This window comes from Mirounga angustirostris, unplaced genomic scaffold, assembly GCF_029215605.1.
Source record: "Mirounga angustirostris isolate CCGP_5_RB_7025 unplaced genomic scaffold, mMirAng1.0.hap1 SCAF_13, whole genome shotgun sequence".
NCBI lineage: Eukaryota > Metazoa > Chordata > Mammalia > Carnivora > Phocidae > Mirounga > Mirounga angustirostris.
Genome location: NW_026991721.1, coordinates 64,315,949 through 64,330,062, shown reverse-complemented (window position 1 = coordinate 64,330,062; position 14,114 = coordinate 64,315,949). Strand labels below are relative to the sequence as shown.

Here is a 14,114-nt window from a genome sequence, read left to right as displayed (position 1 = left end):
TAAAAACCTGATTTTGAAATATTGATAGGATCCTCCAAAGTTAAGTATTAACATCTTTTCATCTCTCTTATGAGAACTTTACTGTAAACGTACCTTACAGAAATGAGATAATTATTCAGTACATGTTACAAAATGTTAAAACAAATCTCTTCTTAATCCAGATTCTTCATCCACAAAAGTTTAATGACTAAAATAACACAACAGAATGAACAAATGTTTTATTGGCATGTTCATTGTTGTAAACAGCATCTGGCATGAAAAAATTTTACCAAAACCTTTTTATTGACTTTTATAAATTAGATGGCATTTTCAAAATTTATGTAGGATTGTGTTCATTGAAGTCCTATTTAGCAAAGCTAAAACTTGCCAATTCTAATAGACTTTGCAATGAAATCATGTTGACTGCATCAGCCTGTGCAGTGACCTGACTTACTAGCAAGTTTTTTCAACACGATGTTAAGACGCTTCCGCAAAGTTAAACTACATGTAACTACAAATCAACTCCAAAAATTAAAGTGGGACTTACAAGGGTTCTAGAAGATTCAAACTTGAAGTAAACCTTCAAAAATAAATGTACAAAGAAAAAAAAAAACTGAAGCTGCTGAACAGAAAAACCTCATTAACAAGGGCAAATACAATCGTATGGGACCCAGCACTGAGGAACCTCACTGAGGATTACATTTACACAGACTGCTATACTCCTCAATGTACACAAATGTACATCATGAATGATATGTGAAAAGAATAACGATGGGAAATAGTTGAACTGCAATTATGATAACTCAATAGGATCAATTTTATTTACATGCTAAATGAACGAGTGAAACGTATTCTCTACATCCATAACTTAAGTACAATCAGTTATAATTACAATATTGCAGCAATTTGAGCTGCTACCTGCTGGGAGAGGTCTAAGGGAAATGTTTTGATGTTCCAGAATAATGTTCTTAATACTTTGCAAAAAACGAAACAAAATAAAAACACAACTTCACAATTCTTTACTGGGTTATGGCTGGTTCTAAGAATTTCTTTCTTCAGCTCCTATTTTTGCTGCTTTCCAAAGGTCAACATACGTTGCATTTACTTCCGAATTGTCAATGAGGTAATGTGTGTATCAGTGAAATAAACAGAAAATTCATTCATTCATGGCCTTTGCACAGCTTTTATTATGAAGCTATGAGCATCCTGTCTGAGGCTAGTTTTACTAGCGGCTAGGTGCACATTTGTCCGCGATAAAAGAAGTACTCATTCCCCTTCCCCCTTTTCTAGTAGCAGGTTTTGCTTTTTTTTTTGTTTTATTTTTTTGCACATCCCTTTTCACTTTACAGTACATTTGACTATAGTGCACAACATGATTCCAAGTCAAAACAGTGGCCCATCGGGCCCTGAGCTTCTGATTGGTCAAGGGCTGTCCAATCAGTGCTGGTGTCACTGGGTTACCCCTAACCATGTCCGGCCATAATGGCACTACACAGTAGCAGTGAACCATCTAATTAAAACCAAAAATCCCCCAGGGAAAATGCTATACTAGCAGAGTCAGTCTTGAGTCAGATCTTTATTTGGTGCTCCATCCAGATATATTTTTAGTGCTTTCTCTTTCCGAGGTGAGTACGTTACACGATGTCCCGTCTTCTGGAGTCGACTGCTTTCTTTTTTCATCAGTTCATTTCTTTGCTCATCTGTTAACTCCATTAATTCTTCTGTCTTATCCCTGTTTAAAATATTAATTACGTATTAGATCAGTACAGCCATCTGCCTTTATTGACTTATGCTTGAATGTTATAATGCTCCTTGGTGAGAAAATGAAATGTGATTGTCACTGGTGAAGTTAACTAATCTCACACCTTAAGATGTCCTGGATTTCTAATATGTTTATTAACACAGCACTCACTTCTAAAAATGGCATAGAATAACTTCCATGCTATTATTGGTATAATAATAGCTATCACTTATTGAACATTTATATATAACAGGTACTATGCCAGTTTTTTTAAATGCAATAGCTCTAGTTCTCATAAAATCCTGCAAGGTTGACATCATTGTCACCATTTTACAGATGAGGAGCTAGGTAAATAACAAAGCCTAATCTGAACTCATATCTGTCACAGGCTCCAATGACTATTCTTTTCCTCTGTATCTGTGTTGGCTCATACGGTAACCTCCTCCTCCATGTGCCTACCGAATGCTTGAAACCTACTAAAAGTGTAACACACACTATTTCTAGGACTTACTATAAGAAAAAAGATGTAAAACATCTCATGAATGACTTTTTATATTGATTACATGTAATGATTAACATTTTGGACACAGTGGGTTAAAATACTTTATTAAAATTAATTTCACCAGTTTCTTTTTAAAAAGCTTTTTAAAGTGTGGCTACAAGAAAAATTCAAAATGTAATGGGTGCCTCTTGTATTAACTACTACTGATTAGGGCCGCTCTATATCATAAACATAGTAAAGGAAAAAAAAACATAGTAAAGGCATTTACAGAGAACAAGATACTATGCACACAAAAAAAATGTGACATCACTGGGAGTAACAAATACATTGTAAATGTACCTATAAAATATGACTGCACCATCATCACAGATATAAAGAGGCCAGACATTCAGGGTAGAAACTTTAGGATTCCAGTCCAAATCCTGATGAATATCAAGGACAGAAATATCACAGGGAAAAGTTCCTCTACCCTAGGGAAAAAATGAATGAATGAATAAATCATGCTGTTAGCCATGTTTATTGAGCACTAGTATGCAAATGCAAACATTCTCAGGGCTTTACCTTGGCAAATTCAATATCTTCCAAAGGAATTCCACTGATTTCAGAAAGCTGTAAAAGGAAACATTTTATATGAGTTCATTTAAAAAACTAAATTTGTTAAAATAAGTCATCCTTTTTTTAAATTTTATTATGTTATGTTAATCACCATACATGACATCATTAGCTTTTGATGTAGTGTTCCGTGATTCATTGTTTGCGTATAATACCCAGTGCTCAACCATCAACCTTTTAACCCACACAGAAATAGCTTGATTTTTTTTTCAAAGATGTAAAGTTTGCTATAAAATATTAGGGAAAAAAGAGCAGAAAGATGAATTGTCTCCCTTCTCCCCTGCAAATGCCATGTCCCAGAAATACCAATTTAGTATATTCCTTCCAGACCCTTTCCTATGCATATATAAACTACATCACATATTTCTAAAATACATAAAATTACATTTATGAAACATCTCTATAGAATAATTTTATACAGCCTATTTATAAGAACAGGATACAGAGTAACCTCATTCTCTTCAACAGCTTAATATACTATTTTATTCCCTCCTGAGGGACATCAAATCTGTTTTTAATTTTTCCCAGTTACAACGCTATACTATATACCTTCATGAATATCCTTGCATATTTCTGCAAGTATTTCTTTTCGGTTGAATTCTTAGATGTGGAACTGCATATCTGAAATGTTGCTAATGCCAAACTGAAGCCTGAAAAAACTGTATCAATTTAACTACTTATCAATGTTGTATGATATTGCCTGTTTTCCCCAAACCTTGATGATTCTAGGTATTTTTAATGTTCTAAATTTTCACCACTTTAAGAGGTAAAGAATGCTATTACTGTTTTAACTTGTATTTCTTCTTCAACAAACTGCCTAATCAAGTTCTTTGCCTATTTTAAAATTAGATTGTTCATCTTTTTTTTATTAATGCGGTAGCTCCTTATAAATATGGATGATCGTGTTTCATATCTGTTTTAAATATTTTTCCCCTTTCTTGTTTTTTATCTTTATTTATGGGTTGTTTAAAAAAAATGGGGAGGAGGCTGTGTATGAAAGGTTTATGCTTTTATGTGATCTCTTCTTTTTTTAGTTTCTGGTATTATGTTTACAAATATCTTTCCCTTTCCAGGATATAAAAATATTTTCAATATTTTCATCCAGTACATTTGTCATTTTATTTTTATATAAATTTAATATATTTAGAATTTATTTTTGTGTTTGGTGTGAATTATGGAAATAAAATTTTTTTCTCAAGATGCTAATTGTCCTAGTACTGCTTAGGAATAATTCACCCAATCCCCATAGAACTGTAGAATTCCCACCTTTAAAATGAATAATGCAAAAGAGAACTTCATCTGGATTCTTTATTCAATTCCACATTATTTGGCTTTTTAAAATATATACAGCAATTTACTCTAGTAACTTCTAACTAATCCTAATTACTGAGGAAAAACTTGATCCAAGTAACTAAAAGTGAGGGTCCACTTCTGGATGGCCAAAAGCCAGTATAATTTTTCAAAGCACCAGGAACCTAAAGAACAAGGAGTGCGTGACAAAGTGTCACAAGGTATGAAAGAGACAAAGAAAGAAAGGTTGCCACATTAGTGTTTGGCACTCATTTCCTAGGCCCTCTCTTAAGTAACACAGAGAAAAACACATGTTAGTTCAATCTGCTTTAAAATGAACTTACCTTCTCTCGCAGCTCATCAACACTACTGCTTTCCAACACAACCTCCTGGAAAGGATCCAGCTTCATCTCTGACGGTCTCCACCTTCTTGACAGAACTGCAAGCTGGGACATGGATTTCATCTTCTCCACCCCTATGAAGATACAAGATTACGTCACCTTTCTCTTTTCTCTAGAGGTTCGTACTTTGACTTTTTCTGTATTGCCTGACTACCCAAAAAGATTTACTTCAAGTGTTATGCTGAGATAGTGGATATAAAATAACCCAGTTATCCCAAGGAGTTTTTGAGAATACAATACTTCCTCTCTTCCCTCCAGTCTCTGAGGAGAATTCCTTACTCTTTTGCAAGCTCTCCTTTCACCAGGACTCCGAATTCTCCTTCCCGAGTCCTGCTGGACACTGCTCTACCAACTACTCTCTTCTCCGGATTGCCAATCTTTGCCTCTGTGTTGGCTACTACCCCCACAAATCATCTTCACTTCATCTTTCTTCACTCAGACTATCATTAATCCCTCTTTTCATTTACTCAACGCTTACTGATTCTTCGAAACCCAGCTCAATTGTCTCCTTTCTCTCTGACGTATACAAGAGCAAATGACTGATTTGGTCCTTAGGAACTAGGATTTGGGAATTACAGGTTTGCAGTTCTGGTTCTCTTATAGACTATGTATCTATAAGGGCAATCACTGGTTCTTATTCATTTCTGTAGCAACAGAGATTAGCAGTGTCTGGCAATTTACAGGTTAATAAATGTTTGAGATGTAATCACGTGATTTATTTCTTACTCAACTATTTTGATGCTAAAATATATACTGAAATGATACTGATGCAGGCACCCACCATCCAGTAACATCTCGCAGCTAATCCATCTCAATCCCTCCTAACAAGGGGAACTTCTATGTTCTTCATCATCTCTTCCTGGCCTACCAGACAAAGTGATTATTCTCTAAGGCCCGAGACACTCAGAGAAGGAATCACAGTCTGGAGCACCTGCCTACAGAGCATGGTAGACAGTGTCCTAGTTGTTCCTTGTCTCTCCCGTTTACCTGTCAATTAATCAGAGCTTTAACAACTGAAATTTAAAACTGGACCCAAAATATCCTGAAATAGGTGAGGTGTTAGTATTATTGAACCCTCTGAAAACTGTCACAATCTTATGATATTTTAATTTCTATGGGGGGGGAAAGGAAAATCGAAATCTTTCTAGGCGACAGCACTCACCAAAGAACACAGAACTAGTTGTTTCCTTGATATGATCTCCCCAAAGTCAACTTTTCTCCCATTACCTCCTCCAAAAAACCAGTACTTTAAATGTTTCAATGTTGAACATTAAAACCAGGAGGTGTGACAAACACAAGTCCTCTTCTAGGTTACTGTTACAGGTTGAACGTGTCTCCTCCAAGAGACATTTAAAGTCCTATACCCTAGTACCTCAGATTATGACCTACTTTGGAAATAAGGTTGTTATAGTGGTAATCAGGTTAAAATGAGGTCATTAGGGTGGGCCTTAATCCAGCATGACCGGGGGGGGGTCATGGGGAAATATGGGGGAAATTTGGAAACAGACACACAAGCCCACAGGGAGGACATTATGTGCAGATGAAAGCAGAGATCAGGAGATGCATTTCCAAACCAACAAACACCAAAGACTGCCAACCAACCACGAGAAGCTAGGAGAGCGACATGGAACAAATTTTCCCTCACAGCTCTCAGAAGAAACCAACCCTGCTGACACCTTGATCTCAGACTTCCAGCCTCCAAAACAGTGAAACAATTTCTGTTGTTTAAACCATCCAGTTTGTGGTACTTTGTTATGGCAGCCTAGGAAACTAATACAGTTATTGTTCTCAAAATCTCTGATCAATTATCAATACTACACCCTCTAACAAAAATAAGCCATAATGAAGAAAGAAACTAAATAACAAACCCAGGTAAGAAAACGTTAGCAGAATTTTCTTTAAAAAGTACTTAAAAATGCAACTTTGAAACTGCAACTTCCCTGTAAGGAGAAATTAATATTTTCAAAATTAGAGAAGAGAAATATTTAAAAGGTAACTGCAACCCAGACTAAAGACAGAAGAAAACTTGCTATGTGATAAAAAAAAAAAAAAACTATAGGCTTCTATTAGTGCCAGAGCATTTCTAACTGATATTTCCCCACAAAAACATAGATAATACCATCAAGAACTTCAAGGAAAACCTCCCAGTTGCTGGAGATATTAATATCTTCTTCATAAATATGATAATCCAAAAAGACAGTGCCAGGATTCTTCCATGTTTTTTTCCTTAGACGAAATCTACAAATGTGATAAGACATTTTAAATTACTGTATTTTGAGATTCTTAAAAAAATGACATGAATCTGACATCAAGGAAAAATGAACTATGTTTAAATACAAATGTCAAGTGGTTAATTAAAATTTTGGAAAAATATGAGATGCTGCTCAAACTTCAAATTTAGGGTCCTACAGAGGAAGTTCAAACAAATTCTAATAGTTTTGCTTAGTTCTACTAAAAATTAATCTGTAGTACTAAAATTCTGAATAGGACAGGAATTTTTAATTCTAGTTTGAGAAAATTATACCAATCCATATCAACTGACCACACAGTCTTTCTTCCTTCCAATTGCTGATGACACTGTAATTTTACTTTACCTGTCAATACTGAGCTCTAAACCACACTGCTCCCTGAGTTGAGGAATTAATTCCTCTTTTGATTGCCGTACAGTCATTCCTTTAGCAAACACAGCATCTAGCAGAAACTTGCATGGCTAGGAATATAAACATCATCAGAGAATTCAATTACACATTCAAATAGGGATATACGAGACATTTTATTTGCACTTTATAGTGTGACAATTACAGGCCTGAGTTTAGGAATCTATCTTCCTAGGTTCAAGTCTTGGCTCTACTACTGACTAACTCTGCTATCTTGAGCAAGTTTACTTAACACTTCTGTGCCCTTTTTTCATCTGTAAACTGGGGACAGTGTCTTCCTCACAGAGTCACTGTGGAGATTAAATAACATTTATATTTCTCTTCTTATAACAAAATGATCACAATTTTTAAAGTAAAAAGAATCCCTTTTATGGACTAAGATGAGGGATATGCATACTAATTCTCCAAATACATTTATTCATTGTCTCAGAAGGGACACTGTCTCTGCAAACCCCAACGCTGGAAGAAACATTCACATATAAGAGATATGACAGATGCTCAATAAAATATCTGTTGAACAAATGAAGGCATTTTAGGAAAAAATTATCCCCTTCCAGTAGTCTCTCTTTACCCATGGCTTCCCTTTCTGCATCTTTAGTTACTTGTAGCCACTTGGGGTCTGGAAGCAAATAATCCTCCTTCTGACAACTCGCCAGAAGGCCCGTAATAGCCCAATGGTACACTAATAATCAGTGCCTACGCCATGTACCTTCACTGCGCCTCATCACACAAGCATTTCATCATTTCATCACAAGAAGGTGACAGGAAATATAGCACAATAAGATATTATGAGAGACCACATTCACATACCTTTTATTATAGTATACTGTTAAAACTGTACTATTTAATTGGTAATTGTTAATCTCTTACTCTGCCTAATTTGGTAAATTAAACTTTATCAAGGTATGCAAGGAAAAAGCATAGTTTATGTAGGTGTGGTACTATCCGCGGTTTCAGGCATCCATGGGGGGGGGCGGGGTCTGGGAACATATCCCCTGTGGATAAGGGGGGAGCACTATTACATTTGCTGTTTGGTTTTCACACTTGTCTAGGTCTTCAATAAGATGTTATAAACACCCTGAAAACAGGGACTTTGCCTTTTTCTTCTGGCTTTTTTCCATTGCTTGGCATCTGTTGTATGACCTTGGGCAAATTGCATAATTTCTTTTTGCCTCAGTTTCTTTATCTATAAAATGGGAATAATAAATAGTACTCATATCATAGCTAACTGATGAGGATTACAGGAGTTAATATCTGCGAGCATATGGTAAATGCTACTAGGTCAATGCTTGCTAAAAACTAAAATGACTCTCTGAACACAAAATGTCCGATATAAGGACTCTACAGATCAACTGCTGTCCTGTACTTCATGATCCTGCACTACACGATCATTTCTAGAAAACAAGCACAAACAATGCCCCTTTTAAATGCAGGAAATTTCTGCCTCACTCCAGCATTGGTATCAACACTTTAAAGCAGAGGGATGGCAAAAAAAAAAAAAAAAAAGGCCTGAGAGCCACTTCATCTGCTGCCTGTTTTTGTAAATAAAATTTTACTGGGACATAGCTAATCCCACTGGTTTGTGTATCGTCTACGTCTGCTTTTGTGCTACAGTGGCAAAAATGAGCAGCTGCAACAGAGGCAGTATGGTCTACACAACTAAAATATTTTCTGGAAATAGTGTGCTGGCCTCTGCTTTAAAGAGATAAAAAGAAATGACTAGTCATAAAATCTCTGCACTCCATGTTTTCATTAACTGCCAAAAGTGACCTTACATTGCTCTGAAGGGTATTACTTACCTCTTGTTCATTGACCAGAAGCTGGTACACTTTAACTCTGTATTCTCCTTTTTTAAGTGCTCTCCCCAGTCTAATTGTAATCTATAAATTAAAACATTTTTTTTTAGATGTATTATCTCAGCAGAATAAACAACCCATTCTCCCCACATTGTTTAGTTTGGTCTTCAAAAATTCTCTAGATTATGGACTCTTTGAGAACAGGTATATCTTTTACCTCTGATTCCCAGCACCTAGAATAGTAACTGACACAGAGTGAACATTTAACAAAGCTTTGTTAGATGAATGAAGAAAAACAACAACAACAACAAAAACAACCACTAAACATAAAAATAAAATTACCCTTTTAGGGTTATCTATTTCACCTTACTTGGAAACAGGGCAAGATGTTCTCAAATCTATCACTTAAAACAGACTCTAATTATTCAAAATTATTTTAATCAACCTTATTGTCATCTGAAAATGATGAAAGTGTCTCATTCAGTCGGACGCTCTCAAACTCTTGATTGCTGGCATACACTCGAAAGACCTTGAAGTGAGAGGACAAAACTCCAACAAAGGGCTCTAAATGTTGTTTGAAAGCGGCCAGAGTAATTCTTTTATCAACATGCACCATCAACCCTAAGTACAAAAAAACCAAAACAAAACAGAAACAAAAATGTAAAAGAAACCTCTTAGAATATAAATAAAACAGATCATATGCTTTTTATTATACTGTAAGCAGGAAAAAAGTACCCCCTTTCAGTTATTTGACTTTTAGCTCATACACAACATTGAATGGACAAAAAACATGGACACTGAGCATATGATAGACTCCAACAGCTTCAAATGTTCAGAGATATTTAAGTGCTTATTTATTTATTTAGGCTGCTGAATTCCAAACCAAGCTTCCAGGAATTCTTTTCCATTACATACATTTCTAGTTCTACACAGTAATAATGTGGCTCTGGCTGGGCTCCACCCCTATCTCTTCTGCTTCCTGACTAGCCATGTGACATGGAGCAAGCCCCCAGCCTCTGTATATCCACTTCTTCATTTAAACAATGGAGAGAATAGCACCTACCTCATGGGATTGCAGTGGGAATTCAATGGGGTTAATAGGTTTATCATGCTCTTAGCACAGTGCCAAATATCTAGTACTTATTTCAGAAAGTGTTAGTAAATCTAGTTCTGGGATTTCTACTAGAATAAAAATGTCAAGACTAGCATATGAAGATGTCTGTTTATCATGTGGTTGGACTGGAATAGGAAGAGTATCTAAATGGATCAGAAACTCCCACCATCCTCCAAACTTCTATAAAAGCTCTCTTGGCATTGTAATAGGATTATTTTTGGTGAGCTTTATTTTTTTTTAATACTTATTACTCTTTTGTCCTTTATAAGCCACTCATGAGCATACTTCTGGAATATTTCTATTTACTCGAGTCTTCATATTAAAAGAGCAACAACTACACTCATTTTTCTCTTTCTCTTACAATAGGCAGTACAGAATACATGAGCTGCATGCTGTCGTAGGCCCATGAGGCCTCTGGAGCCATAGCCATAAGCCTCTCTCTAGGGTAGGCTTTGGTTTTCTGTGAAATTTACAACACTAGTCAAGGATGAGACCCTAAAACACGCCTGGTTTATGTTCTCAGGTCACCCCAACTTTTGGGTTGATGAATTTTTGAGTGGACTTCTTCAAATAAATTAATGTTCATTTACTGTTTTCCTGGTTATAAGATTCAGATAGACTACAGAAAAGGTGACAAGTATGAATTAGAATAGAAACATGGTGATGAACTTTTTTGTTATATATACCTTTTCAGGCGGCATTTAATTTCTTTAAAATGTCCATTTCTAAACTTTAAGGAGTGTCCCTAAATGTTAATAATCCAGCTTTTGGCAAATAAGCCTCTATTTATACTATCCAGGAGGTACATTTCTTGAGAAGGATATAACGAAAAAATTACTTGATTAGAAATCAGACGTCAATGACTAGATTTCAGCTTTGCTGCTGTTGCCTAGTAAATGACTATCAGTAAGTCATCCAATGTCTCTGAGCCTCAGTTTTCTCATGGGATCATTACACCAGTCTCGTTGATTGCTGTTACGACAAATGCAGCAAATTCTAAATCATTACTAAATAATAAGCTACTACTGCCATTTTGGTTTCTGTGATAACCTGTGGTAATGTATCACAGGAAGACACAAGTGTTCGTTGTTGCAGTGAAACAGCCTGGCCTGAATGAATTCCTGCCCCCTCCTTGTACATTACCATCATACCATTTTTCCTATTTACCTCTTCAAACAGAAGAGTTCAGTCTCTTCAGTGCAACCTCAAAATATCTTTAAAAAGGTTTTTCTTTTTCTTTCTTTTATGTATTTCTTGAATGAGGTGGTAACCAAAATTGTACAAAGAAATTTTCAGTGCAAACACACTGCCATTTTTATTACCTTGACCTCGCTGTCTATACCTGAATGCCTGCAGACTGCAACTAGGTCACAGTGGAACAGTATTTTCAGAGAAAGGTCTATAATTACTCCCTGAAACAATTCCTGGATTTTAACAAATAGCTTAACAAAGACCATCTCTTTAAGTGTATTTCAGTTATTACCTAAGTTAATTCCTATACTGTACATATAATGTCATTCTTCAGGTATCAAGTTGTCTATTATACATTGCCATTTCATCCCTCTGCAGAATCTGTATTATATTATCTACGTTACCCAGGCACCTACGTTCAGATCACTGAGGAACTGTGATGAACCAGCCTTACTTAGTACAGACTCCTGAAACACCTGGCTGCTGGCTATCATCCCCACTCCTCTCCCTCTAAGCCAGTTTCCATGGTTTTCACTTTTTCTTTTCAAACACAAACAAGCTTTCTGTGTGGCTTCTGAAAGCTGAAATAAACTGTAGTATTTAAATGGGTCCTCTTGATCATGTTTACTATTTCAATAAATGCTAGTAAATTAGTCCACTATGAATTTCCAAAAAGGTGGAATGAGACTCTGCAGACTATAATTCTAAGTATTCCCATTAAATTCTTAAGGTTGAGACTCTCATGCAGCAGTCAAATATCCAGCACATCATTACAAAACAAACCACTTAAATTTCTAACCCTCTTCCTAAGAGGAGCTACTTTTAATTTTTCCAATGCCCTAGAAGGGTTGAGGATGGTAAGAAAGCAAGTAACCATAGCTACTAGCTATTTTTCCTTTACTATGATGTGAGGAAAGTAAGGGACAGTGGTACAAGTTAAGAAATAGAGAAATACATACCAGGCTTATAATCAGAATATATGAGTTTGATCCCAGCAATGTGACCCACTAGCTGTGTGACCTCTGGCAAATTATTTTAGCCAGTTTGAACCAGTTTCTTCATCAGTGAAAAGTGTCTAACAACGTCAATTTCACACAGTTGTTGAGAACTAAATGAAATAAAGTAAGTTACTGAGCCTTATGAAATAAAAACTCCATAGGAAGTTAAAGCATTAGTATAGAGTTTCTGTCTCCACTGTGGCTCACCATTCCGTATTTTCCCACTTGAGGTTTCTGCAAGATATGCATATGGATGTCACATGGTTTCAGTGTTATTTGGAACTAGTTAAAAACACAAATTTATGTATTTTTACACTGATTCCATAATTTCTACCACTTTTAAAAGACTAAATTTGAGACTATAAGCATCATAGCACTTAACTTTTATACTGGTTGTTTGTGTCTTCTCCCACCAGATGAAACATAAGGCCGCATCTTTGTCATCTCTACTTCTAAAATCTACGTAGGGCCTGGCATCTTGAATGGATCCAGGAATATTAATTGGGTGGGTGGATCAACGGATGGATAAAGAGTGGGACTCCCTCCCCACTATTACAAAGGTAACGGAGCAAAGGCATTCAATTCAGACTTAAATTCTAGTAATGGTTCCGCTACTTACTAGCTATACATGTACTTTTGGGCAAGTCATTCATCCTCTATGAGCTTCAGTTTTCTTATCAGTCAAATGAGAATATCAATATTTGCTTTATTAATCTCAGACAAGCTTCAAGTGAGAACAAACAAGTGTTTTGAAAACTAAAATATAAAAATATAAGGGGTAGTACTAATATTTGCATTGTTAAAGACTAATGCAAAGTATTTAGGTTTTTGAGCTATCCCTTATAAACCTGAAGAAAATTTTGTATATTGAACCTGGTTGTCCTGCTAATTCTCTGGCCTGTTTTTAGTCTGATGTTTTATAAAAAGTTGTTTTATTTTTTTTATTTTTTTTTTATTTTTTTAAGATTTTTTTTTTTTTAATTTGAGAGAGAGAGAATGAGAGACAGAGAGCATGAGAGGGAGGAGGGTCAGAGGGAGAAGCAGACTCCCTGCCGAGCAGGGAGCCCGATGCGGGATTTGATCCCGGGACTCCAGGATCATGACCTGAGCCGAAGGCAGTCGCTTAACCAACTGAGCCACCCAGGCGCCCAAAAAAAGTTGTTTTATTTTAATATTGGTGTGTTTTTGTTGTTGTTGCTTATCCCAAAGGCCCGAACTGACAGATCTCTTCAATCTTTTTGTGATTATGCAATTGAGAATTTCTAGTTTATACTTTGCCTGGAGCTTACTTCATAGTATCAATTTTTTTTTCATAATATCAACTAAAAAAAAAAAAAAGCCCGTTTCCCTTTTTTGACTTTCCCAGTTAATTATGGACTATTTAAGGGGTGTGGGGAGGGAGTTCTCTGCATTGTGGGATAAAGAAAAGAGAGGGGATGCACAAATAAACAATTGTCCTGGGCAGTGAATATCAAATTTTCTTGTCTAGCCCTTTCTTTTTGGTGTATTATTTACTTTTTAAGCTATTCCTTAATTTTTTTACTTAGTACTTTTATCATAATTCTTTCCTTTACAAAATTCTTAATTCTTTTCTCTTTTTCACTTATCTTCCCCAAAGCTGTGGTATCACTGCTGTCACAGGTCTGATGTGTTGCAGAGGTCCAAGAACACTTGCTACTACAACTGCACCGAAAATGAGAGCAAACGCAACAGAAGACATTCTTACAATCTAGGAAGTTACGGGTGGTCTTAGAACAAAGTACCTAACTCTTAGCTGATTCTTTTCTTAACTAAAAATTTAAATAAACTGAGAAAACAAATGGTGCCGTTTCA

General features: G+C 35.8%; 1 protein-coding gene and 1 long non-coding RNA gene across 5 annotated transcripts in view; one reads left to right on the top strand and one right to left on the bottom strand.

Annotated features, from left to right (window-relative positions):
• Positions 1–203: 203 nt before the first annotated feature.
• USP47 (ubiquitin specific peptidase 47) overlaps positions 204–14,114 on the bottom strand; it is a 110,591-nt gene continuing 96,680 nt past the window's right edge. For all 4 annotated transcript variants that reach the window (XM_045894130.3, XM_045894129.3, XM_045894131.3 and 1 more), the window contains 8 exons: positions 9,424–9,599; positions 8,982–9,062; positions 7,120–7,235; positions 6,645–6,763; positions 4,469–4,599; positions 2,784–2,831; positions 2,562–2,692; positions 204–1,711 (listed from right to left, as the gene is read on the bottom strand). In XM_045894130.3, the coding sequence (XP_045750086.1) occupies positions 1,537–1,711; positions 2,562–2,692; positions 2,784–2,831; positions 4,469–4,599; positions 6,645–6,763; positions 7,120–7,235; positions 8,982–9,062; positions 9,424–9,599 (977 nt within the window). In that variant the 3' untranslated portion in view covers positions 204–1,536. The remainder of the gene's footprint in view (positions 1,712–2,561; positions 2,693–2,783; positions 2,832–4,468; positions 4,600–6,644; positions 6,764–7,119; positions 7,236–8,981; positions 9,063–9,423; positions 9,600–14,114) is intronic.
• On the top strand, positions 4,505–14,089 carry LOC135362391 (uncharacterized). Its single transcript, XR_010407013.1, has 3 exons — positions 4,505–4,643; positions 12,698–12,841; positions 13,900–14,089. It is a non-coding gene; the product is annotated as an uncharacterized LOC135362391 (long non-coding RNA).